At 35.3% G+C, this 24,859-nt stretch overlaps 1 protein-coding gene across 2 annotated transcripts in view; it reads left to right on the forward strand.

Annotated features, from left to right (window-relative positions):
- The window catches only part of KLHL15 (kelch like family member 15), a 37,751-nt gene extending 16,801 nt beyond the window's left edge, over window positions 1-20,950 (forward strand). For both annotated transcript variants that reach the window (XM_079123563.1, XM_079123564.1), the window contains exons 2-3: window positions 870-1,581; window positions 19,803-20,950. In XM_079123563.1, coding sequence (XP_078979689.1) covers window positions 877-1,581; window positions 19,803-20,912 — 1,815 coding nt within the window. In that variant the 5' untranslated portion in view covers window positions 870-876 and the 3' untranslated portion in view covers window positions 20,913-20,950. The remainder of the gene's footprint in view (window positions 1-869; window positions 1,582-19,802) is intronic.
- Window positions 20,951-24,859: the final 3,909 nt, after the last annotated feature.

Consider the following 24,859-nt stretch of genomic DNA (forward strand, 5'->3'; position numbering starts at 1 on the left):
CTATGGAACCAACCTAGATGCCCTTCAATTGACGAGTGGATAAAGAAACTGTGGTATATATACACAATGGAATATTACTCAGCCATAAAGAATGACAAAATTATGGCATTTGCAGGCAAATGGATGAAATTGGAGAATATCATGCTAAGTGAGATAAGCCAATCTCAAAAAGACAAGGGACGAATGATATCGCTAATAAGTGGAGGATGACACATAATGGGGGGGAGGGAAGGGTTAGTGTTAGGGTTAGAGTTAGGGTTAGGGAGGGGGGCAAGTACGGAGGAAGAAAGTACTGTATAGAGGGTAAAGAGGGGTGGGAGGGGTGGGGGGAAGGGGAAAAAATAACAGAATGAATCAAACAACATTACTGTATGTGGATTTATGATTACACAAATGGTATGCCTTTGCGCCATGTACAAACAGAGAGGTAACATGTATCCCATTTGTTTACAATAAAATAAAAAAAAGAATAAGGAGAGCTGACTTCCAAAAAAAAAAAAAAAAAAAAAAAAAGAAAAGGGCTGGGGAATGTGACTCAGTGGTTAAGTGCCCCGGATTCAATCCCTTCTTCCAAAAAATAAATAAATAAAAATTTATTTGATGAGCAGTGTAAAGTTGATGGAATAGGCAAATTTTGTTTGTAAGTTAACAATTTACCATTGTTTGATAGACACATTTGTAATGAATTATTTTCCTCAGTAGGGAAGTTGAAAACATTTGTCTTAAAACCTTTACGTTGCCTTCTCCTGAAGGATCTGTACAGTTAAGACTTAGCAGAACTGAGATAATTATAAAAAATAGTTAGTTAATAATGTCTTCTGAAGGCATGGAAATGATTAACACTATTTTCTTTGATTACTTTTTTCCAGGTGATTCATGGCAGGGGACGTGGAAGGATTCTGTTCCTCCATCCATGACACCAGTGTCTCTGCTGGGTTCAGAGCACTGTATGAGGAGGGATTGCTTCTTGATGTCACTCTGGTTATTGAAGATCATCAGTTCCAGGCCCATAAAGCACTCTTGGCCACCCAGAGTGATTACTTCAGAATCATGTTTACTGCAGACATGAGGGAACGAGATCAGGACAAAATTCATTTGAAAGGTCTAACTGCTACTGGTTTCAGCCACGTCCTTCAATTTATGTACTATGGAACTATAGAACTGAGTATGAATACTGTTCATGAAATTCTTCAGGCTGCCATGTATGTGCAACTAATAGAAGTGGTGAAGTTCTGCTGCTCTTTTCTCTTAGCCAAAATCTGCTTAGAAAATTGTGCAGAAATAATGAGACTCTTAGATGATTTTGGTGTAAACATCGAGGGTGTCAGGGAGAAGCTGGACACCTTTCTGCTAGACAACTTTGTGCCACTCATGTCCAGGCCTGACTTCTTGTCCTATCTGAGCTTTGAGAAGCTCATGTCTTATTTGGATAATGATCATCTGAGCAGGTTCCCAGAGATAGAGCTGTACGAGGCTGTGCAGTCTTGGCTGCGGCATGATAGAAGACGCTGGAGACATACCGATACCATCATTCAGAACATCAGGTTTTGTTTGATGACCCCATCCAGTGTTTTTGAGAAGGTTGGTGCATTTGAAAGCAATAGACAGGACTCATCATTTAGTTAAGGCAGTATGTCTTTATAAATAAGATTCCCAGACTTGGTCAGGAACCAAAAAATGAAATGAATAGTTTGTAAGAATAGTTTATATATAAGAAACCTGATATCGTTGTAGCTTATGCATTTAGGTTTTTTAAAATACATTTTGTGGGTGAAAATGAGGTAGGTAGAATAGATTCATTTTTAAAAGTACTTTTAAAGTTGAATCATAATTATTTGATATAAATTATTATAAGTTTGCTTTAGCTTTTCTTTTCACAAAGTAATTAAATCTGAACTGGGTCAGGCTAACTATTTTTAAAAATGAATTTAAGTAATACATGCTGGAATTGGTATTAAGTTTTACAATTTTTTATGGTATACACTAATACAGTTTCTTATTCCTCTAAAATATAGTTGGGCCACATAAAATAACTCTTGAATACCAATAGGCATGTTAGATTTTAGATTTTCTTCCCTACTCTCACCTAGTTCTGTCCCCCCCCCCCTCATTTCACTGTGAACACTAAATTTCACCGTGAAAACATGTTATATGTCTAAAAACATTTTGGTGTTTCTAAACAAGTAACTATAAACCCTTTATCTGCGTTAATCAAACATCACTGCACATATTATCATGTAAATAATTCTTCCTTTAAAATACTCTTTCTTCAAAACAGCCTTGGCCTTTTTGCATGTAAGCATTTTCATTTTTATATCAAGAGTCTCACTTGTGATCCATTCTTGCCCAAAGGAGAGAGAGCAGTTTCAGTAATTGCTTAACTTAATTGGTTTCTAATCACATGGTTACCTCTGGGGCTCTGTTTACCTCTTGCATCTTTTCTTCTTTCTAGAAAGCACACAAAGCTTGGTCGACATCCTTCATGTTAAATAATTCCTCAGCTTTAGTTACTAGACCTGGTGATAAAAATATAATATTTGCAAAGGAGGGTTGTTTATGCCATTTGAAAAATAAACAAATTTGCGCCTTTGAATAATACTCAGTGGCCTGGCATGTGTTTTTTTCCTCTGGAATGCTATGAACTGTAATTATCTTGTACATTTAATAGAGAACTGAGTTTTGTGTGATTTTATCTTTATTCTCTGAATATATTGATATGATAGGAATAATTGAAATTTAAGAATAATCTTCATCATCATCTACTTTTTTTTGTTGTTTTTTGTGGTACTTGAGACTGAACCCAGGGGTGCTTTACCACTGAGCTACATCACCGGCCCTTTATCTTTTTTCTTTCTTAATTTTGTGACAGGGCCTTGCTAAGTTGCTGAGGCTCGCCTTGAACTTGCAATCTTCCTGCCTCAGCCTCTGAATCACTGGGATTACAGATGTGCACCATCATGCCCAGCAAGAATATACTTCTTTTTTTTTTTTTTGTGGTGCTGGGGATCGAACCCAGGTCCTGTGCTTGCAAGGCAAGCACTTTACCAACTGAGCTATCCCCCAGCCCAAGAATATACTTTTTAATTATTCTTTTTGTTCAGTGAGAATCAGCTACACATCAACTGTGTAAATAATTTGCTCTGTTGTTTTGATATTTTTCCTTATTATTGTTTTTTTTTTTTTTTTTTTGGTACTGGGGATTGAACTCGGGGGCACTCAGTCATTGAGCCACATCCCCAGCCCCCAGCCCTATTTTCTTTTTTATTTAGGGACAGGCTCTCAGTGAGTTGCTTAGTGCCTTGCCATTATTGAGGCTGACTTTGAACTCCTGATCCTCCTTTCTCAGCCTCCTGAGCTTCTGGGATTACAGGCGTGTGCCAGTGCACCCAACCTTTACTATTGTTTTTATTGTTTTCTTTTCCTGGAGAATTCTGTTTTGTCCTTATAAGTTAAGTGCAAATACTTTCCCACTACTAAACTAAAACTCCTCCAACTTCAGTCTAGGTGGAAGTACTTGTGAAACAGAAAATTAAATTATATCTCTTATGTGGGACAGTTTGATGTAGAATTGACAACAGTAATTGATTTGAGTCCTGAGTTACAGAGCTTTTTTACATTCTAGTCATCAGCTCAAGGTAGTAACAGTGACTAAAATTTTTTAAATTATTTTATTACTTTGAGCTTTATTATAGTTTAACAAAATGTTATCATTATTTGTAGAGAATTATACCAGCAAAGAATTTTCACTATAGGCTATTTATTAGATCATGGAAGGAAATAATACAAATGTCTTTTAATTAATTATTTGGTACTCAAGATTGAAACCAGGGGCACTTTACCACTGAGCTACTTCCCAGCCCTTGTTTATTGTTATTTCGTTTTAATTGGGAGTTTTGCTTCTTTTTGTTTGTTTTTGTTTTTGAGACAGGTTCTCACTGAGTTGCTTGAGGCCTAAGTTCCTTAGTCTGGCATCAAATTTGCAATCCTGTCTCAGCCTCCCAAGTCACTGAGAGTACAGGTGTGCATCACTGAGCCAAACAAAATAATTGTTAAAGACTTCTTATCAGTAAAAGTTACAATTTTCGTTTGGCGACAAGTAGTAAATTTTGTACCTTTCATAAATTTATAAAAGCAAATCAATATTAGTACTTCTATGTATTTATAGGAATTATTTTTAAAATGTTGCCAGGTATAGGAAACGTGTATTCACCTTAGGGAGTAGAGCGTTATCTAGGCTTCAGTATCAATTTCACTATTGTGACCATGGACAAATTGCTTTGTCTTAGTTCCCTCATTATTAAAGTGACTAAAATTTAATAGTTTTGTAAATTGTAGAAAATACCAGTTGGACCCTCTGATGGATTCCTTTGACATCTACAGCACAGGAGGTAGTTCTTTCCATTGTCTTGGTATTGGGAGTTTTCAGAATAAATGTGTTATTAAGACTTCTTCTGGAATTACTTTCTTAGGAAAACTTAACTAAGGACTCAACCAGATAAAATTTTCAGTTTTCTGTAATGTAATATAAAATCTTTTCAGTTTTACTTTAATAATAATGGTAAAATAAGTGGAAAGTAGCAAGTGATTCTTGCCTTAATAGTTCATGAGGTTTGTTTATCAAAGGAATTTTATGGGTTTCTAAATGTTGAAAAACACTAAAGTAGGCAGATTTGAGATCTTATCTCTAGAAATGACTCCAGAAACCAAACTTAATATGGAACATTTGGTTGGACAATAAGAATTTAGAGTATTTTGCACCATACCTATTTTGAGTTCCTTGAAAATAGGGCCTGGGGCTAGGTTGTAGCCTAGTAATGAAACACCTGCTTAGCATGCTTACACGGCTTGGGTTTTGTTTTGTTTTGGTACAGTAATAGGGATTGAACCAGAGGGGCTACATCCCCAGCCCTTTTTATATTTTATTTAGAGACAGGGTCTCGCTGAGTTGCTGAGGCTGGCTTTGAACTTGTGAACCTCCTGCCTTGGCCTCTCCAGCATCAGGGATTGCAAGTGTGCACCACCACACTGGCAAGGCTTGGGTTTTGATCCCTAGCACAACAACAATAACAAAAAGAAAATAAGTCCCAGCTACTTTTCCTGTACTCAGCAAAACTACATGTTTCACGGTCATTTTAACATCCATTATATATGCATGGGCCTCAGAAAGGGCATAGAAATAAAGCCATGTTGTATCCATGCTATTCCTTTCTTAGTAAGAGAATCTTCATGGGGAAAAGTATCAGACAGTTTTAACTTGTGGTTTTATGCTATTTGCTGAAATTTAGAAAAACATATTTTTAAAAATATTTCTTTAGATGTTGATAGACCTTTATTTTATTCATTTATTTATATGTGGTGCTGAGAATCGAACCCAGGGCCTCACACATGCTAGGCAAGCACTGTACCACTGAGCCACAACCTCAGCCTCAGAAAAATATATTTTGATGGGCACTTTTTGTCTTTAGCTTTAAAGTGTTTTAAATTCACTTATGAGACTTTCTGAACTTAGAAAACAACTGACAGAAGAGTAGAATGATCACCCATAAACATCACGTAGGTTAGTAGTTGTTAACGTTTTGCCTTATTTGCTAGATAGGTAGAGGGTGTGTAGATGTCATGTATAATTTGTTTTGTTTGGCTTTGTTTTTTTTTTTTGCTAAACCATTTCAAAGAAAGTTGTAGACATCATCCCTAACTACTTCATCAGGCATGTTCCAAGATGAAGGATATTATCCTATATAGCCATAATAATATTGTCACACCTAAGGAAATTAACAATTCCTTAATGTCTTATAACATCTAGCCCATTTTTGGATTTTCTCAGTTGTTCCAAAAATGTCTTTATTTTTAAAAAACTTCTTTTCATGAACTAGGATTTAACACGAAGGTTCACGTAGCACATTTGGTTATTGTCTTTTAATCTAGAATTGTCTCTCTTTTCCCCATTTATCATAGGATGTTCAAACATTAAAAAAATTGAAAGTCTAGTAAACACCTGTATATGTAGATTCAAGGTCTGTTACATCTGCCATATTTGCTCTGAAACCCTTGAAAATAAGTTGTAAACATCAGGATACCTCACTCCTGAATACTTAAACCATAGTTTTCCTAAAAATAAGAACTTTTTCCTACCTAAGTACAGTACTGTTCCACCTAGGAAGATTGAGACATCCCAAATAGCTAATCCATATTCACATTTTCCCAGTTGTCTCCAAAGTTCACTAGAATCTAGTCAAGGTTTATGCATTGCTTTTGGCTATCATGTGCTTTCCTAATATAGAACAGTCCCCCAGTACCCCACTTATTTTTAAGAACAACCAGACACCCATTGTTTTAGGGTGTCCCACATTCTGGATGTGTCTAATTATTTTCTTGTGTTGATGCTACATTAGTTCCTCTAGTCCCTTTATTTCCTGTTAACACAGCAACTTTTTAGCATCATATTTTTCAGGAAAATATTATTGTATTGCCAGAGAAAAACTTGTAAAACCACTTAGCAACTTTGATCAAACTTAGAAATCACCATTCTTTTTGTATTATGAGGCCAGGTGACCCAATTCTATGAACAAAATTATGAAGAATTTTATTCACACTAATCTATGCTAGGTTTTTTTTTAGAGTCGTGGAATTTCTCTTCCTTTTACAAATTTTAGAGTTCTTCAGTATATTGAGATTAAAACTAGCTGAAGTGTCAAAATTGAAAGATTACTTATAAAAAATCAGTGTGGGTGCTAGGGGTATAACTCAGTGGTAGAGCATGCGCTTAGCATGTGTAAGGCTCTGGGTTCAATCCTAGCACTCCCCCGACAAACATCACTCTACCTGAGTCTAGAACTGTGTTGTTCAGTATAGTTGCTACTGGTAGTTATCGAACACTTGAAATGTGACTAGTCTGAACTGAGATGTCAAATAATAAAATGACAAAAAGGATGTAAATTACCTCAGCTTTTTTTTTTTTTTTTGTGCTGGGAATTGAAGGGCTTTACCACTGAACTACATCCCCAGCCCTCAATAATTTCTGTATTGGTTATGGTTGAAATACTATCTTGGATATATTGAGTTAAATATATTGTTTAAATCAGTTTTACCATTTTATTTATTTTTTTTGTACTGGGGATAGAACCCAGGGGCACTCTACCACTGAGCTACATCCCCAGCCCTTTTTTTCATTTTGAGACAGGATCTTGCTTATTTGCTGAGACTGGCCTCCAACTTGTGATCCTCTTGCCTCAGCTTCCTGAGTTGTTGGGATTAAAGGCATGCACCACCACATGTGGCTCACCATTTTACTTTCAAAATGTGGCTACTAGAAAATGTAAAACTATTTCTTTGGCTTGTGATTGTGGGTCAGATTATATTTGTCACAGTGCTACTGTAAAGCTTAAGGAAGTGAGTTGTTAGAATCCCTCTGAATATGCATCCAGTAAACAGTCTTTCTCACATACTTAATCCCTCTCCCAGATACCCAGACTTTGGAACTGTTATATACAGTATGATTCTTTGGAGTGATTGATGAAGATAATTGTTAATGAGTTCAGCGTCTCTTTGTCAGGGTCTTTTGACCCTGACCTCATGAAAATAAAAGCAATTTTACAATGCTTGAGAAAGGAACCTATGGAGATTTTAACTCTTCCTGTGGTAGTAACTATCAGATCTGAGTAGTGGCTTCTAAGAGAGGGGGATGGGCTATTCTGTATCTTTAAGGATATCTCTTCCTCACTGATTCCTAGAACCTGAATATTGCCCTCTAGCAGTGCTGAAATCTTTGGGTTTATTCTGTTGTAGTATCTTTCTTTGTATCTTTACTGGATTTCCCCCTCAGCTAAAAATACTTCCTTAACTTTCATACTGAATTCTCTGTGGGACCAGCACCAAAGAGGCCAAGGCTTACAGATTTCCATTTTATTAGAGGTAGTGATTCTATTTATCTGAATGTTTCTCACACACACACACGCACACATACACACATGCCAGGTTGTGCACAAAGTGCTGTACTCATACGTAGTAATTCTACATGTTATCCCTGTCTTGTAGATAGGAAAACAGTCTCAAGTTAGGAATCTTATTCCAGAACAAGTAGCACTGTCACTGTCCAGACTGCAACTCAGGTCTACTTGCTTCCCAGTCCAGGGACTTCCTGTTTCAGCTGATAGAGTAGGGAAAGAACCTTAAGGAGCAGAAAGCATGCTGTTAACCTGTGGGCCAGCCTGGGTAATTTTGAAGTTGTTATCCTTGTGAAAATTCTAATGTGTTTGCTTGAGCAACAACCTAAAAAGTTAAATAGTACTGAAGGAATATAAGGTGTGAAAGCATGATTCAGGGGTTTCTACTACATACTCAAAGAAATCTGAATTTTTTAAAAATATTTTTTTAATTGTCAATGGATCTTTTATTTTATTTATTTATATATGGTGGTAGTATCAAACCCAGGGCCTCACACATGCCAGGCAAGTATTCTACCACTGAGCCACAACTCCAACACAGAAATCTGAAAATTTAAGGAAATTTCCCCCCTCCCCGTGTGTGTGTGTGTGTGTGTGTGTGTGTGTGTGTGTGTGTGTGTGTGTGTTTCTGGGGATGGAATCCAGGGACTCATGTTAGGTAAGCACTTTACTACTAAACTATGTTCTCCAACTGGATCTTGCCCTTTTGACCTAGTAGTTTGATTTTTTTATTGGTGCATCATAATTATACCTAATATTAGGATTCATTATACCATATTTGTAGATGTGCATAATTTGATTAATCTGATTTTCTAGTACCTTCCCTTTCCTTCCCCTCCCCATCTCCCTGAATCACTTGCTTTACTCTGATCTCCCTTCCACTATTATAATTATTATTTTAATTAGTGCATTAGTAGTTTGAGTTCTTATGGTTTGTTTATATATTGTAGATTCCCAGTTTCAAAACTAGACTGCAGTTATAGTGTTCACTTACACAAATATCCTGGCATGTATTTTTACTAGCTCTGATGGTCTTTGCACCTTTTAATAAGGTAAGGCCTAATATTTGTCATTCTGAATTTCAGTGAATATTTAAATTGTTTAAACTATCCTCTTTTTGGTCTTTTGGCTTTTTTTTTTCTTGGTCCTGAGGATTGAACCCAGGGACCCTTTATCAGTGAGCTACATTCCCAGCCCTTCATATTGCTTGAGACAGGGTCTTGCTAAGTTGCTAAGGCTGTCCTCGAACTTTTGACCCTCCTGCCTCAGCCTCCTGAGCTGATGTTATTATAGACATGCCTGTTGTTCTTAATCTCGTGCTTGGGTGGTGTGATATTCTGATTAATTGAGGCACAACCCATGTGGTAAAGGGTAGATGGTGAATGCTCCTCCAAAATCCCTTCACTTAGGCACTGGAACATGTTTTGACTAATCTAGCAGTTATCTGATATAAAATTTCTGTCTAAAAACTAAACCATAAACTGTAGTGCTAGCATAGTTTAGCCAAAAATTCTTGAAAAAAGTTTGTTTACATCCAATGACTTCAGCTAGAGCCAGGTAGATCTAGAGGATTAAGTAGAAATTTCCTTCTAACCCTCAGTTTTAGAAGCACATGAGAAACAAGTAGTGCTCTATTTGATAGTAAAAAGTGTTTAAGAAAAGAAAAATTTGAAATTTGCTTAGAATTTCTGATATGCTTGTTGTTTTTTAAGAAGCTTAAAATCATCTTCAGATATTAAACAGTATTTATGCAGATTGAACTTGAAATTGCTTAAATTAACAATCAACTCACTTGCCCCTTGAAATGAAAGCACAGAGATGAGCGGGTTTTCTGTTGGAAATTAGGTCAATGGGTGAAGTGTACTTTCTCAGTTAACTTAAATTTCTTTTTCTGCATCAGTCTCCTTTTTGCTGACCCTCCTCCCAGACCCCATAGATTTGGATGATTGTAATTAACACATATGCAGTTCTTCAAAAATCACCCAATTGTGTTTTTCTCCTCTGAAGTCTTCTGCATTTTATATGTAGATGTAGAGTACTGTTTTCTACCTTTGACTTGCATTCATTGCAGATTGTGGGTTCATAAAGAGTGCCAGAATCTAGGTGTTGACTGCTGTTAGGGCCCTGAGAAAGACAGTATCTTAGTGAATGTATTAAGAAGGCAGGAACCTATTGAAAATGGGAGTCTAAAAATTCTTACATGCCAATTTTCTTTTAAATAAGATGAAAACAAAAGCATAGGAGAATTGGAAATTAAAAGGGAAGATGTGGAATTGGAGACAGCTATGTTGACATGTAAAAGGAGAAACCCTTTGTAATTCCTTGTGGGGAAAAAGAAAAACCAAATAATAAGCAGAAAATGAATCAAAGGGGTAGGGGATTGAGCTCAGTTGTACAGTGTTTGTCTGGCATACGGGAGGCCCTGAGTTCATTTCCCAGCACCTAAAAAAAAAAAGGATCAGGTCAATCTGGAAATGACTGGAGAAAAGGATAGGCATCAGAAAGGAACAAGGTGAATATTTTAGATTTTAGGCCTTGAGGTTTTTAATTTTCAGATTTATTTTCTGGAAAATGCTACATGTGTCATAAGCAAGCATTGCTCATCCAGAAGTTAGTTTTAGGATTAAGCCTTTTATTTAGCTTTGCTCTACTTTATTTATAAATAAAATATTTATTTAGTGGAGAGTGTTTCCATAAATAGGAAAAAGTTCCTCATAAGTTGTGAATCCTTGAATTTAGTTGTGCTATTAGCATGAGCAGATAGTAAAAAAAAGGTCTTAAAGCTTTTTAAAAATGCATTTTTCCTACCTTTTAGGCTTGTATATTAGTTTATAACAGTGCTCTATTGTACATAAATTGGAAGTAAATTAGATTTTCTAAGCACATTTATTTTTGAATCAACTATTTTTTACTCTCTAGACAAGGTGAAGGAATGGAGAACTTATGAAATTGTGCTAGGACTCTGAATCTTGTTGAGGGGGGCCTTTTCCTTGTCCCATTTATGTTGGTCACTTTACTTTGGGAGTTTAACTTGGTACTTCAGACTCTTGCCAGCTTAGAGAGCAGAGTATGCATAAATTCTTATTAAAATTTGTTTTTACTATTTGGTATTTGACTGTGTAGTTGGCCCTATTCTGTGGTTTCTCCATCCACAGATTCAACTATCCTAGGATTGAAAATATCCCTCCCCCAAATTGCATTATTTTTTCTTGTCATTATTTCATAAGCAATAATAGTATAACAGATATTTACATAGCAATTTAGACGTGATTTAAAGCATATCAGAGCATTTTTGTAGGTTAAATGCAAATCCTATACCATTTTATATGAGACTTGCATCTGCAAAAGGTCCTGGAACCAGTCCCCCTCAGATACCAAGGGGTGACTATAATTATAGTATTATAAAAAGGATTTGCACTTAGCCTGGACTGGTTTTTTTCATAGTCTTGTCCTGGTCATTAACTTGGTTTTTCAGGACAAAGGGATTAATTAAAAGCATTTTGCACCTAGCTGTTTTAATGATGATTTTGTTTCACATGAATCAATATAAGCTTTCATTCTGAGCATGATATTTTTCCCTTGCAGTGCTGGGGATTGAACTCTGGGCCCCTTGCATGCTTGGCAAGAAGTCTGCCACTGAGTTATGTCCCCAGCTCCCCCAGCATGATTTTGTAAATAAAGACTTCTTGTACCAGGGTAGATAGTTTTACAATACAACAAATAAAGACTTTCAGATTTAACTGAGAATCAAAATTATATCAAATATAGCTGTGGTTCCCAAAGATATGATTTGTTTTTAGCATTAGAGCCCCATGATAGTAACTACTTTGTTTCTGGATATCTCTCTTGAAAAGATTGATCATTATACAAAAAGGATGATAAAACTGATGACCAGGACTCAGTCTTATACATGATACCTTCTTATACTTGTCATTCTGAGAATTAAGCTAATGTTTTTTTGGATGCAGGAAGGGCCAGAAAGGTGTCTCTTCATGTACCTAACCTCTTTTTTTTGGAGAAAATGCCTAAACCTGGAGTCTTGTCTAGGGTCACATAGTGACTTGATGACAGTGTCAAGCCTTAAACCAGGGATCTTAAATTTAGGTATTGTTTCCATCCCACCACTTCAACACATACACTAATAGATAAACTAAAAGGCATTTTATTTCTTTGGTTTAATATAAGAGTTTTGAACATTTTAAAAATGATTTCAGTGCTGGGTATGTAGCTCAGTGGTAGAGCACTTGCCTAGCAGGTGTGAGACCAGTAGCTAGCTGGACATGGTGGCACATGCCTATAATCCCAGAGACTCAGGAGGCTAAGGCAGAAGGATTAGAAGTTTGAGACCAGCCTCAGCAACTTAAGGACCTAAGCAACTTACAAAGGATTTAAAAAAAAAAAAACTAGGGATGTGGCTCAAGGGTTGAGAACCTGAGAACCCAAGTTAAATCCCTAGTCCCCCTGACCCCCCCCCCCAAAAAAAGAAAAAGCTGACATCTTAAATTGACTGGTTAGGGCCTGGGGGTGTGGCTCAGTGGTAGAGCGTTTGCCTAACGTGTGCAGGACCCCAGGTTCAATCCCAGCACTGCAAAAAAAAAAAAAAAAAAAAATTACATAAAAAATTTACTGGTTAAAAGCCTAAAATAATTTCAGACTAGGCAGTTTTAGTAGATCTTTAGAACTACAGATTTTTAAATCAAATAAAAGTAACTCTTTGGAAATGCCCCTTTTTATTTGTACTGAGAAGAGAACCCAGGGCCTTGAACATGCCAGGCAAGTGCTATCCCACTGAAATACATTCCCAGCTCTGGAAATGCCTATTTTATGTTGCAAGTTCCATCTTCATTCTTAAAAATTAAGGATGGTATATACAGATTACCTTTAAAAACAGTATTTTAATATTTATTAATTATACTTAATATTTTGATATTTATTACAAGTGTTTAATAAAGACTATATAATATTTTGGCAGTGAATGAGAAACAGATTTCTTGCCCAGTAGTAGACCTAGCTATTATATATTTACAGGTATCACATTCAAAATTAATCATTTCTCACCTTTCCTCCTTTGCTAACTATATGCATTTATATATGGATACAATTACATTAAACTAAAAGAAGTGTAGAGGAGGAAATGGCCAATTTAAAATTTCAGAACATTGTTTTTGAGTGGTAGTGTATACTTTCTAAAATTTGATATTCAGAATAAGAAAATGTTTTTCATAATATGATTTTTTAAAATATCAAATCAAGAAAGTGATAATACTTCTAAGTTTTAAAACAAGATAGCTTTTTTATTCCTGCGAAGGAATGAAGAAGCTAATTTAGAACATGAAAGAAGTGTCATTCTTTCTGTTGTCTTTCTTTTGAGGGTATCCAATATATATGTAGTTAAACTTACATGTGGAATAAATGATGGGAGAAATGCTTTCTCCATGAAAAGATGAGCCACACATTTCTTTTCTTTAGGCTTTCTTTTTTAATTTTAAAAAGTTTGTTCTTTTTAGATATACACGAAGCAGACTGTATATCTGTAAATATTTTGGCCAGGATTATCAGAGGCATTAATTCCATTTCAATAATGAAGAAATTGATTATATTTACTGTATTGTATGGTTTTAGAGGAAGATTGCAGCAGTAAGTAGCTTTGGGAAAAGGGCAAGGCGTATCTAGAACTAGCCTTGGCAGAGAGAGAAAGCTAAATAGGAGCTTCTTTAGTTGGAAGATCAGCTATCTCAAAAGGCATAACTTCTATTATGGGGGCTTAGAGGCAGAATAAATTGGATAAAGAAACGTAGCTTTGATTTGGACTTTAACATAGAGTTGGAGTGACTCTTGTAAACTCCTTGGAACCTTGGTTTTAAAGGAATATAATAGAATGAATTGGGAGAGGACAAAGGAATCAGAGGATTGAGTGTAATCAAAGACTAGAAAATGACTCCAAGAGCATTTAAGCTGGACCAGTTTGATGGGATCTGCTTGAGCCTGGGTTGGAAGGTAGAAGGCTGTGACGGGTCATCTAGCTTAGTCCTCTGCGAAACATTGGAATCCCTCTTCAACACTTCTGATGGGTGGTCACGCCTTGACTGCCTCCAGTGACAGGAGGCTTACTGACTCCGGAGGCCAGTAGTCCCTGATTTGGGAATATACAGGTACCTGTAACCTTTTTTCACTGATTACAAAAGTACCTGGGTATGGTCCCTGTTTTTTTTTTTTTTTTTAAAACACCTAATACTGACATATAAAATTGAAAAAGGGCAAGTCCCCAAGAACTCATTGGCAACTATATATTGTACACATATACATAACTTTTTTTTCCTACATATGCTGCCAACTGTGTAAAACAGTTCGCTTTTTAATTTTTGAGAATATTATGTGGTATTCTGCCATTTTCTCATTTAACATTTTGAACATCTGTGTCAGTGCATATGGATTAACTTCAATCTTTTTAATGATCATATCTAGTATATACCAGAGTTCATCCAACTGATGATAGATAACATGAATTAGACTCAGTTTTTGTGCTCTGAAAATAAAGCCATGACCATCCATTATCTTGACAGTTCTAATTTCAGAGCTCTTTCTTATATTGACCTAAAATCTACCTCCTAACTTCCAATTGGTCCTGAAAACAGTTGCCATCTTTTTCCAGAGTCTTCTCTTGAATTGAAACCATCCTCATCTGTTTGAATATTCTCCCTTTGGATCCCTTCACTGTCTTCCAGATGTGGTTCACTTTGTCCATGTCTACTTTAAAGTGTATTGATGAAACTGAACACTATCATAGTTCTGGTTTTTACCTAAATGGAGAGGGTAGAATTGTCTCTTTTAATTCAGTCCATGAATTAAAGGCTGCCATATCATGTTGGTTCGTATTAAAGAGAGTCTGTTAAAGTTTTACATCTGGAGTTTATGGATCTCCAGAGCATCTGATAAAAACACGGATTTTCTGTCACCTCACCCTACCTCCCAAATGCATTAACACATAATCATTGCTGCAATTTCAGTTGGTTCATGGTTCCCTGGTGTTTCTCTTTTCTTTATGATTAGATTTTGTTGATTACTTTGCTGAAGTTAAAGACTCTCATCCTCTATCAGTGCTATCACATAATCAAAAATTAAACAGGAAATAGGGTTGGACTTGGCATTACCCAGTGAGTTGATATTGCTTCCTAGTGTGTAGCACCTTCTTTTCAAGTGCTGTTTTTTAGTAATCCGGGATCCACCTCAGACCAACGAGTCTGTAGTTGGGAAATCTGGGTTTTAGTCCTTTACTATTCTTCACGATTCCACACAGATTACAGAAAGTAATTAAGCAGCCTTATCTGTGATGCCTCTCAGGAGGTCAAATGACTTGAACTCAGTGTGAATCGCTAGCTGGTGTTTCTTTTTTTACTCAACCATCTTGGATTTAAGTTTCTTCTCAGTTATTGTATTTGATCTTCAAATGGGAGAGAATAAGACATTCTTGGTCAAGAATGGAAATAAAACAGGAGTAAGGGTGTTTCTTTGGGTGGGGGGGTCCTTCACTTTTTTTTTGTCTTTTGACTTTAACTTCTAAAATGCCATTTAATCAATATCTGGTACTCTAAAGTCACAATTCATCCTGAGGCTTTAGCATCATTCACTATATTCTTACAGCTCCATTTCACTCTTCATAATGCTTATTTTATGTGCCTGTTTTTTACCATCTGTTGTAAGAGGTTTTTTAACATCTGAATTCCAGAAAACTCTCTGTGCAGCACATCAGATTTTTTATTTTCCCCCTTTCTTCCCTCATCAGTGTATTTTGCAATTATGCAGTCAGCATTATGCTTTTGAGAGCCTCCAAGCCTTCTTGAGCTTTCTTACAGTTTCTGATCTTGGAATTGATCCTAATTTTCCTTTGAAAAACTTGAAATCTGCCTATCCAATATGTGCATCTTTCTCCTTCCTTTCTTGATCTCTAAACAACATGGCTGCTTTATCTAAAATCTCCTACTTTTACATTACCAATTAGGTTTTACCAGTGAGGATTAGATCCAAAGTAACAGTTGCTCTCACTTCTCCTTTACTTTCTGATAGGACTAACTATTCATACAGACCACAAGCATGTTATTTGATGCATTAAGCTGAGATGTCCCTTGGTCAGCAATAATGGAAGATAAGTTAATTTTTTTGTGTAATATCACATGTCAGATTCCATACTAAATCCTTTCCATGAGGACTATCTTACTTGTCTCCTGTCACAAGATTAGGAGGCATGGGTGCTGTTATCCCAATAAAAATGGCTGAGGAAACAGGTTTAAGAATGTTCAATTAAATGCCCAAGATCACATAGCTTGTTTCATAGTTAGAAATTTACTAAATTGAATTCTTAACCCATTAAGTTCCAAGTTTTTGATTCTGCAAATATTTCAAGATTAAAATGGGTTGGAAATCATAATCTAGAGCTTATTTATCTCAATATATTTTCATATGTTTTTTCAAATGCTGTAATACTTTGCCTATAACGTTTCTCAAAAGAGCATAACTCTAAAAGTAATTATATTTATTTCAAAGTGACCCTAAGTGGTATTTTGTTGGTCAGTTTGTTTTTATAGGTGTTCACATCTGGGATGATAGGACAAAATGGTTTTAGTCACCATACTGGGCTTCTTGGCATGGTGCTTAATCACTATGCCAGGTAAGATTCTATTACTTGAAAACCTATGTAGCTCTCAGACCATTGACTGTATGCAGTGGGCATTTAAATACTTAATTTGAGGTTTATGAGTCTCATTGATTTCTAGAGTATTAACTTTTAGCTCCTACAGGTCAATAAGAAAAAGATAAAAAAAGGGGTAAGGCATACTTGTTAGGTGATTTCATAGAAGAAATTAATGGAAAAGGAAAATATGAAAAGATACTCATTCTAACAGTTTTTTGATGACTTGAGGAGAATCTTCCCCCTTTTTTTCTCTCCCAGTGTGGTGGATCAAACCCAAGGGTTGCACATGCTAGGCAAATGCTTTACCACTGAGTTATATTCCCAGCCCGTTTTGTCCCAATTTTTAAATGGCAAGAACTCTTTCTGTTTATAAATATAATACATGGAAAACACAGTGAAAAATGTTTGTGAAGTTCTAGAGAGAATCACTGCTAACACAAGCAAACATACATAAAATTTTATTTAATTAGGATAATACTCTTTTTTAGAAACTGAATATACTACAGACATCATCCTGTGTTAATAAATAATCAGTGGTATTATCCATAGTGACTGAGGAGTATTCCATTTTTTTTTTCTTTTGTGATACTGGGGATTGAACTCAGGGGTACTCTACCTCATCCCTAGCCCTTTTTATTTATTTTTTATTCTAAGGCAGGATCTTGCTAAGTTGCTGAGGCTGGCCTCAAATCCTCCTGCTTCAGTCTCTTGAGTCGCTATGATTACAGTCATGTGCCACTCACTGTGCCTGGCTTCCACTGTTACTCATAAGAGATTGAAGCCCAGTAAAACTTTGGTTTTCACTTTAATTTTTTATGTGTGAAGTAGAAGTAGTAAAGGATAAGGCCTCTGATCTTTCTCTTTTTCCTTTACTCTATTATTTGTCTTTTTGAAATTGCTTATTTACAGTTACTCATTATTTGCTGATTTCTTCCACAGTTGTTATTTTGCTAGGAATAATTAAGCTGTGTGCCTAATCATTGTGATCCATATGTTCCTTTTTCTTAAAAACAGTTAATATTAGATTCCATTTTCTTTGAAAGGAGTCATTAGGTTCATTCATTGAGCATGTTAAGTGTTTTAATAAATGAGTATCATTTAAAGATTTTTCTAAAGAATAATGGAGGTTGTGCTATGACATACTGAAAACTGTATGAGTTTTGGAGGAAAATTATCCTGGTTCAGGGTTCAGATCTAGCTCTATGAATTTTAGTTATGAAAACAAGTTGGTCAAGTCATTTAGCATTCTAAGCCTTAGTTTTCTTACCAGGAAAATAAAAATTGTTATTACTCTCTCACAGGAGAAATAATTTAATGTGAGATGCACATGTAAGCACCCAGTGTAATTATAGCATTAGTTTTCTATCTTACATAGTTAGGCAGGAAGTTCTCAACGTTTTCTGAGCTAGTTTAGCAAAGCCCATGGAAAGATTCCCTCTCAGAGTAACACTTTTAAATGCATAAAATAAAATGCCTGAGATTACAAAATAACTCAGTTATATTGGATACTTTATCAAAATACTTAAACATGGTACTTCATTTCAAATACTTTTTTGGACTTAGATGGGGAAGGAATGAATGGATGTATTAAAGGAAGAGGAAGAAAGGAAAGGGGAAGGGAGGGGAAAGGAAGGAGAGAAAGCTCATAAATATACATGCTTAGTATTGACTCCTGTGCTGTCATCTCAGATTTCCAATAGGCTTCTGGACATTTCCTTCTTGGCATCTCAAACCATCTTATCTTCCCTGTTTTCCTGTATTGATAATACTGCTTTGCCTATCTGCCTATCATTTCAAGTCTGAATCCTCAAATCATATTCAAATCCTTGCTTTTTTTTTTTTTTTTTTTTTTTTTTTTTTTTTTTTTTTTTTTTTTTTTGGTGGTGCTGGGAATCAAACCCACGGCCTTGTGCTTGCAAGGCAAGCACTTTACCAACTGAGCTATCTCCCCAGCCCCAAATCCTTGCTTTTTACCCTATTCCTGTTTCAGTCATGGATATCTGTAGATTTGATCTCTACAATGTCTCATTTCTCCTATCCAAATTTAGTACCTTTTGATTGCCTTGTCATATTACAATATGTGATTTTTCTGTTGGTCCCCAACTTCCTACCTCTTTTACAAGGTATTCCTTGAGTGTTTGGGGCCAGTTTGGTATGCTCTCTATATAAAGTAGTGCAACATTCATTCACAGGTTTGCTGTACAGTATCAGACCTATATTGACTCACTATATTAGTAAATTGGTATTAGTTTTCATTTTCACATACATATTCTAAGTTCTTTGAGGAAACAGGCCATATCTTATATCTTCTCCATACTACACTTAAAATGCTTCATAAGATCTTGATAGTCATCATCACTAGGTAATTCCAACTCCAAAAGCAAAAAAGATCTGTTCTTATCTACTGAATTACTACTGTAGGAGTTGTTAGTTGTTACCATACCAAATCTGTGTGTCACAAACCTGAGAATTTTGCATGTGTTTAAAATTTTCAATAACTTGCATGATTCCTCAAATCATTCAATCATGGTTATATTTTGGTGTTACCTGTAGTTAAGAAAACTGCAGACATTGTTTCCTGTACTATGAAGCCCATATTTTTTTCTATTTTTTTATTAAAATCTTTTTTATTTTTACAGACTGCATTTTGATTCATTGTACACAAATGGGGTACAACTTTTCATTTCTATGGTTGTACACAATGTAGATTCACACCATTCATGTAATCATACATATACATAGGGTAATGATGTCTGTTTCATTGTACTATCTTTCTGTCCCCCACCTCCCCCACCCCATTTTCCTCTACATGATCCAAAGTTCTGAAGCCCATATTTGACCTCCTATCCCCTACTAGTAGGCTAGGGCCTGACATGTAATAGATATTTAATCCATTTTGTTATTAATTGCCTTTTGCCTAGAAAATAGCTTGTGTTTAAAAATAATTTGCTTACTTTTAAAAGCTTGGGAATGTACATAGATGATTACAAATATAAATTACAAAACAAGTATGATTTAAAAGCTTTGTAGAAAATAGAAAGTAGGTAACTTTTACCAGGAAAAGCAGCTTTAGTAAAGGAGCCTAAAATAAATCCTGATCATTTTAGTGAGCTTTGATATTTTGTTTACCACTTTTTCTTCTGGCTAAATTCTTTTACTTGTATTCTTAGGTTAAAACATCAGAATTTTATAGATATTCCCGACAGCTGCGCTATGAAGTTGACCAAGCATTGAATTACTTTCAGAACGTTCACCAGCAGCCTTTGTTAGATATGAAATCAAGCCGCATTCGTTCTGCCAAACCACAAACTACAGTATTCCGTGGAATGATTGGACATAGCATGGTTAACAGCAAAATACTTCTCTTAAAGAAGCCAAGAGTCTGGTGGGAACTCGAGGGCCCACAAGTACCTCTACGGCCAGACTGCCTTGCTATCATCAATAACTTTGTTTTCTTGTTGGGTGGGGAAGAACTGGGCCCAGATGGCGAATTCCATGCTTCTTCCAAAGTGTTCAGGTATGACCCAAGACAAAACTCTTGGTTGCGGATGGCAGACATGTCTGTACCACGTTCGGAATTTGCAGTTGGTGTTATTGGGAAGTTCATTTATGCTGTAGCAGGCAGAACCAGAGATGAGACTTTCTATTCAACAGAGAGATATGACATCACCAATGATAAGTGGGAATTTGTGGATCCTTATCCAGTTAATAAATATGGACATGAGGGGACAGTGCTCAATAACAAGTTGTTTATCACTGGAGGCATCACCTCATCTTCTACTTCTAAGCAAGTGTGTGTGTTTGACCCCAGTAAAGAAGGGACCATAGAACAGCGGACCAGGAGAACTCAAGTAGTTACCAACTGCTGGGAGAATAAGAGCAAGATGAATTATGCAAGATGCTTTCATAAGATGATTTCTTACAACGGCAAACTTTACGTCTTCGGTGGCGTCTGTGTGATCTTGAGGGCCTCTTTTGAATCTCAGGGCTGCCCTTCCACAGAAGTGTACAACCCAGAGACTGATCAGTGGACCATCTTGGCATCCATGCCAATTGGTAGAAGTGGCCATGGTGTGACTGTGTTAGACAAACAAATAATGGTTCTTGGAGGCCTTTGTTATAATGGTCATTACAGTGATTCCATTCTCACTTTTGATCCGGATGAAAACAAATGGAAGGAAGATGAGTACCCCAGGATGCCCTGCAAGCTCGATGGTTTACAAGTATGCAACCTGCATTTTCCGGACTATGTACTGGATGAGGTCAGACGTTGCAACTAATGACATCTTTCTCCCTTTAAAAAAAAAAAGCAAACAAAGCGTTTGTGATAAAGTAGTTAATTAAAAAGCATAAAGAAAAACCTCACCAGTTTTACTATCAAAGCCATTGGTCTAATATCGTAAGAATTTTTCATTCTGTGCTAGCATTCTTGTTTTTTCTTTTCAGTGGCCTCAAACTCATGCAATAAGTTAATTCTAAGCGCTAGCTCTTGAAACTACTTCCAGAAGCAGTTCAATAGAATGCTCCACTTATCTGGAAAGTTGATTTTCTGCATTAAACATTTCTTTCAGATGTTAGCGTAGAAGTCGTGCATCTTCTAAGAGAAGACCTGATAAGTGTCACTGGATGTGATTTCAGTCCCTATCTCTATCTGAAACCTTTTTGAACATTAGTTTCACTGTATTTCAGTCTGTTATATGTTTTGGTTTTATTATTTAAAAGTTTAAAACTCTTGACCTTTTTGCATGGCTTTTTGCTGAAAATGCAAAATTATAAATTTTCTACAAAATTAACTTTTTATATTCAGAACACTATTTCTAAGCTGCCTTCTCTTATCTGCATTGTGTTAGTGAAAGCATATCCATACTCGCATACATGGTATAAATATATAAGGCACATCCCTTTTATGCGTGGTTAGGATTCTATATTTTTAAGCTAGTGCACTTGCACACACAGTCCGCCATACTTGTTGAATTTTAGATGTAATGTCTTTTCATGTATTAACATTTCTAGAAAGTTAAAATAACTGGAGTCCTCATTTGGTATCAAACTAGCCTATATCTTCAGTCCATACTGATTCAGTAATATTCAAACTCCTTATATTCCTGAAACATATGGATTTATGAAAACATTTTATATTTTCTTTTCAGAAGTAAATGTTAGTGTTCCTTATCGATATATCTTTTCTTTTTGAAATGTTTTTCTTTGCAGTCTGTTTAATGTTGCCTTGTTTTTAGTGAGAATCGGAGTGGTATATGACAAGCTCTGACCCTGCAGCGTGCAAGCACTTTTAAAGAGAATTTAGGTAATACCAGACTCCTAAATAAAGGCCCCTTAAAAGTAAGTGCAACTCCCATTCTTTACATTCATTAAGGCTGCTGCATCTGTTATTGAATGGAGGGTAGCAACTCTTAGAAAATTTGAGCTCAGTTTGACTTAGAGGCAAGAAAGAGAATAATAATGTTACTGGTTATATCTACCTGTTTATTTCATACAAAATATTCAGTGGCACTAGGGATGTCAGTCCTTGGCTTTTGTTTAATTACTGGAAGCTACTAGCATGAAGGATAGTGACCACAAAGTTCAAAATGGATCAAGAATAGCTGTTTGAAAGCATTTATAATAAATGTTCTAGCATTAGCTGCACCTTTCAATTCTTGAAATGCTAAGAAAGAGAGTGTAGTTGACAAAAATTAAGCAAGAGTAATCTGGAAGTGGATCATTCAGATTGATGCCATTTTCTTATGAGTAGTCTATATCTGATACAGACTAGGTCTACACTGGCAAAACTTGCCAGAACTTAGAATATTGGTGCAATATTGCAATGCCTTCTATATGGCTGCTGTTGTATAAATCTTCTAGTTTCACTTTTTTTTTTTTTTTTTTTTTTTTTTTTTTTTTTTTTTTGCTGCTGCCACCATTGAACATAAAATGGAAGTGTGAAGTTGTGGAAATGTGAAGACTGTTTTTTTTTGTTGTTGTTTGTTTTTATTTTTTATTTTTTGCAGTTCTCATTAGACATACTATGAAATAAATTCTGATTTTAAAACTCCAAATCTGGAGGCATTTGAGTTTAAGAAACAGTCAGGTATATAAGTAGCTTGTAAAAAAGAAAAACATTGGCGTAGGTTTCAGAAATCTAGGTAATAATAATGTTCTTTTGTATATGAGACTTAAATTTTCTTTAAGTGGTCCTTCATTTACTTAGTTTCTAAAAATTGATATCTTAGTTTCCCATGGAATGTGGGTAAAAGTCTTTTTCTACATTTTAAAAATAATTTTTAATTTACTTTTGAAAACTAGGAATTAGGTTAGCCATTTAATTTTTTCTAATATATTAGTTTGTTTAGAATTTTTATGCATGTTTTCTTGCTTTAAAGAAAATAACGTCTTCATTATTTTCCTCCTCATTGATATCTTTCGTTGGAAAAGACCAAGAAAGAACCATCAGACAGGGTACCCATTTCAAAGGCTTTATACTGCAGTGGTGGTTCTCCTTAATTGCTTAGATATCACTTTATAGCCCTGTTTAGGATAACATCTGAGCAAACATTGAATATTCTTGGTCTTCCATTTTAAAGACAGAAGGCCAATGTCAAAAGTTCTTGTTTCATAAAATTCATGAAATCTTAACTTGAACTAACTCTGGGTTCAGCTTCACGTAAGTCATGTCTGACCTGATGTTAGCTGTAATCAGTTTTGAGCTTTAAGAATAGTTGCTATTGCTTGGGTTCTGAATGTATGAGAAAACTCTTCTGTTTATATGTGGTTCTAATTTAGGTTATTCTGAGTCCATGATTAACTTACATTCCCTTTTAAATTTATGATTTAATTGCTGCAAGAGATTTATTTTTGTTATACTAAACTATGGAAAATTTTTTCATAGATTTTTTTTCAAGTTTATTTTTTGTGTGCTTCATTTGGAACCATTTTTGTTTATATACATTGTATACGCTCAAAATAGACATTTAAAAAATTTGGTAAGAGATTTGAAAATTCTACAGTATAATTGTTATGATCTTTATACGTGTTATTTTTACTTTACATTTTTAAATGCCAGATTTCACAAAAATAACTGCATCTTAATTAGGACCATCCATTCTCTTCCATGTCTTTGACCTTCTCTTAAGTTTTGATTTTAAATAAAATCCTTGCACTACAGCCTTTTCATAAAATGCAAGATTCTCACATTGAAGGTTTTGTATTAGAAGAAATGCTACTGGTTTTTAAAAAGCAAAGCTTAATTAATAGAATGATTAGCTCTTCTTGAGACAGCTTTCTCTGTGTCCTCCTCATTACTCTGCCTGTGTGAGTGTTACTCGAATTGTGAAATACTGACTGAGCCCTTCACTTATCTTTTCTAAAGCAGCACCTTTGGACACCTCATTCTGGGAAGCCTGCTCGAGTCATAGTAAAGGACACACACATTTGTGTGGGGAGAAATGGTAAAAATGGAGAGTTTTGTCTTAATTACATGAAACTAAGCTTTAAAATATTTTATAACAAATTATTTGAGCTGCATAATCTAAACATGTCAAACGTTCAGTGGGACTATTTTTATATATGTATATGTGGGTGTAGGTCATAACATTTCAGTTTATAATATAAATTGTTATTTCAGTTTATAAGCTAGCTCTTTTGAGAATACATAATTTAAAGTTTTAGACTGAAGTAAAACAGCATAGATAATAGTGTAAATTAGATATAATTGAGGGCTATATGGCAGTAAAACTGCTAGTGCCAGTTTTCTTGTTTGCCTACTATACATTTTTGATTTTTTTGTATTCTGAACATTTTTAGAGACCATACATTTGTTCAATCGCATTTAGAGTCGGTTTGGGAATAAATATCTTCTAAAAAGAGATTTATCTTAAAAATTAAAGTCCTGAGAAATTAGTTTATTGAGAGTTTATAAAGTCAAATATTCAATAGGCATAGACTGGAATAGATAAATTCATGGAAATCATATCCTCTCAGTATACCAGTATAACTCCAATATTACACGAGTAACATTGAGAGAATGCCATCAGCTTTGTTCCCCCTTCAAATTCTTGAATTTTCTTTTTACATCTTTGGGAACAACTGCATTAAAAATTTTATTAATCAGTGTACCAGTAAGGATTAGGTGTTTGCTTTCCGAAGGAATGTTCCCGGCAGGTGATCAGAGAGGTTATTTTCTACCTAACTGTATGTGCCCTATACCTCTTGGGCATCCTTTGTCTATAGA

The sequence above is a fragment of the Sciurus vulgaris genome (assembly GCF_902686455.1).
Source record: "Sciurus vulgaris genome assembly, chromosome: X".
Lineage (NCBI taxonomy): Eukaryota > Metazoa > Chordata > Mammalia > Rodentia > Sciuridae > Sciurus > Sciurus vulgaris.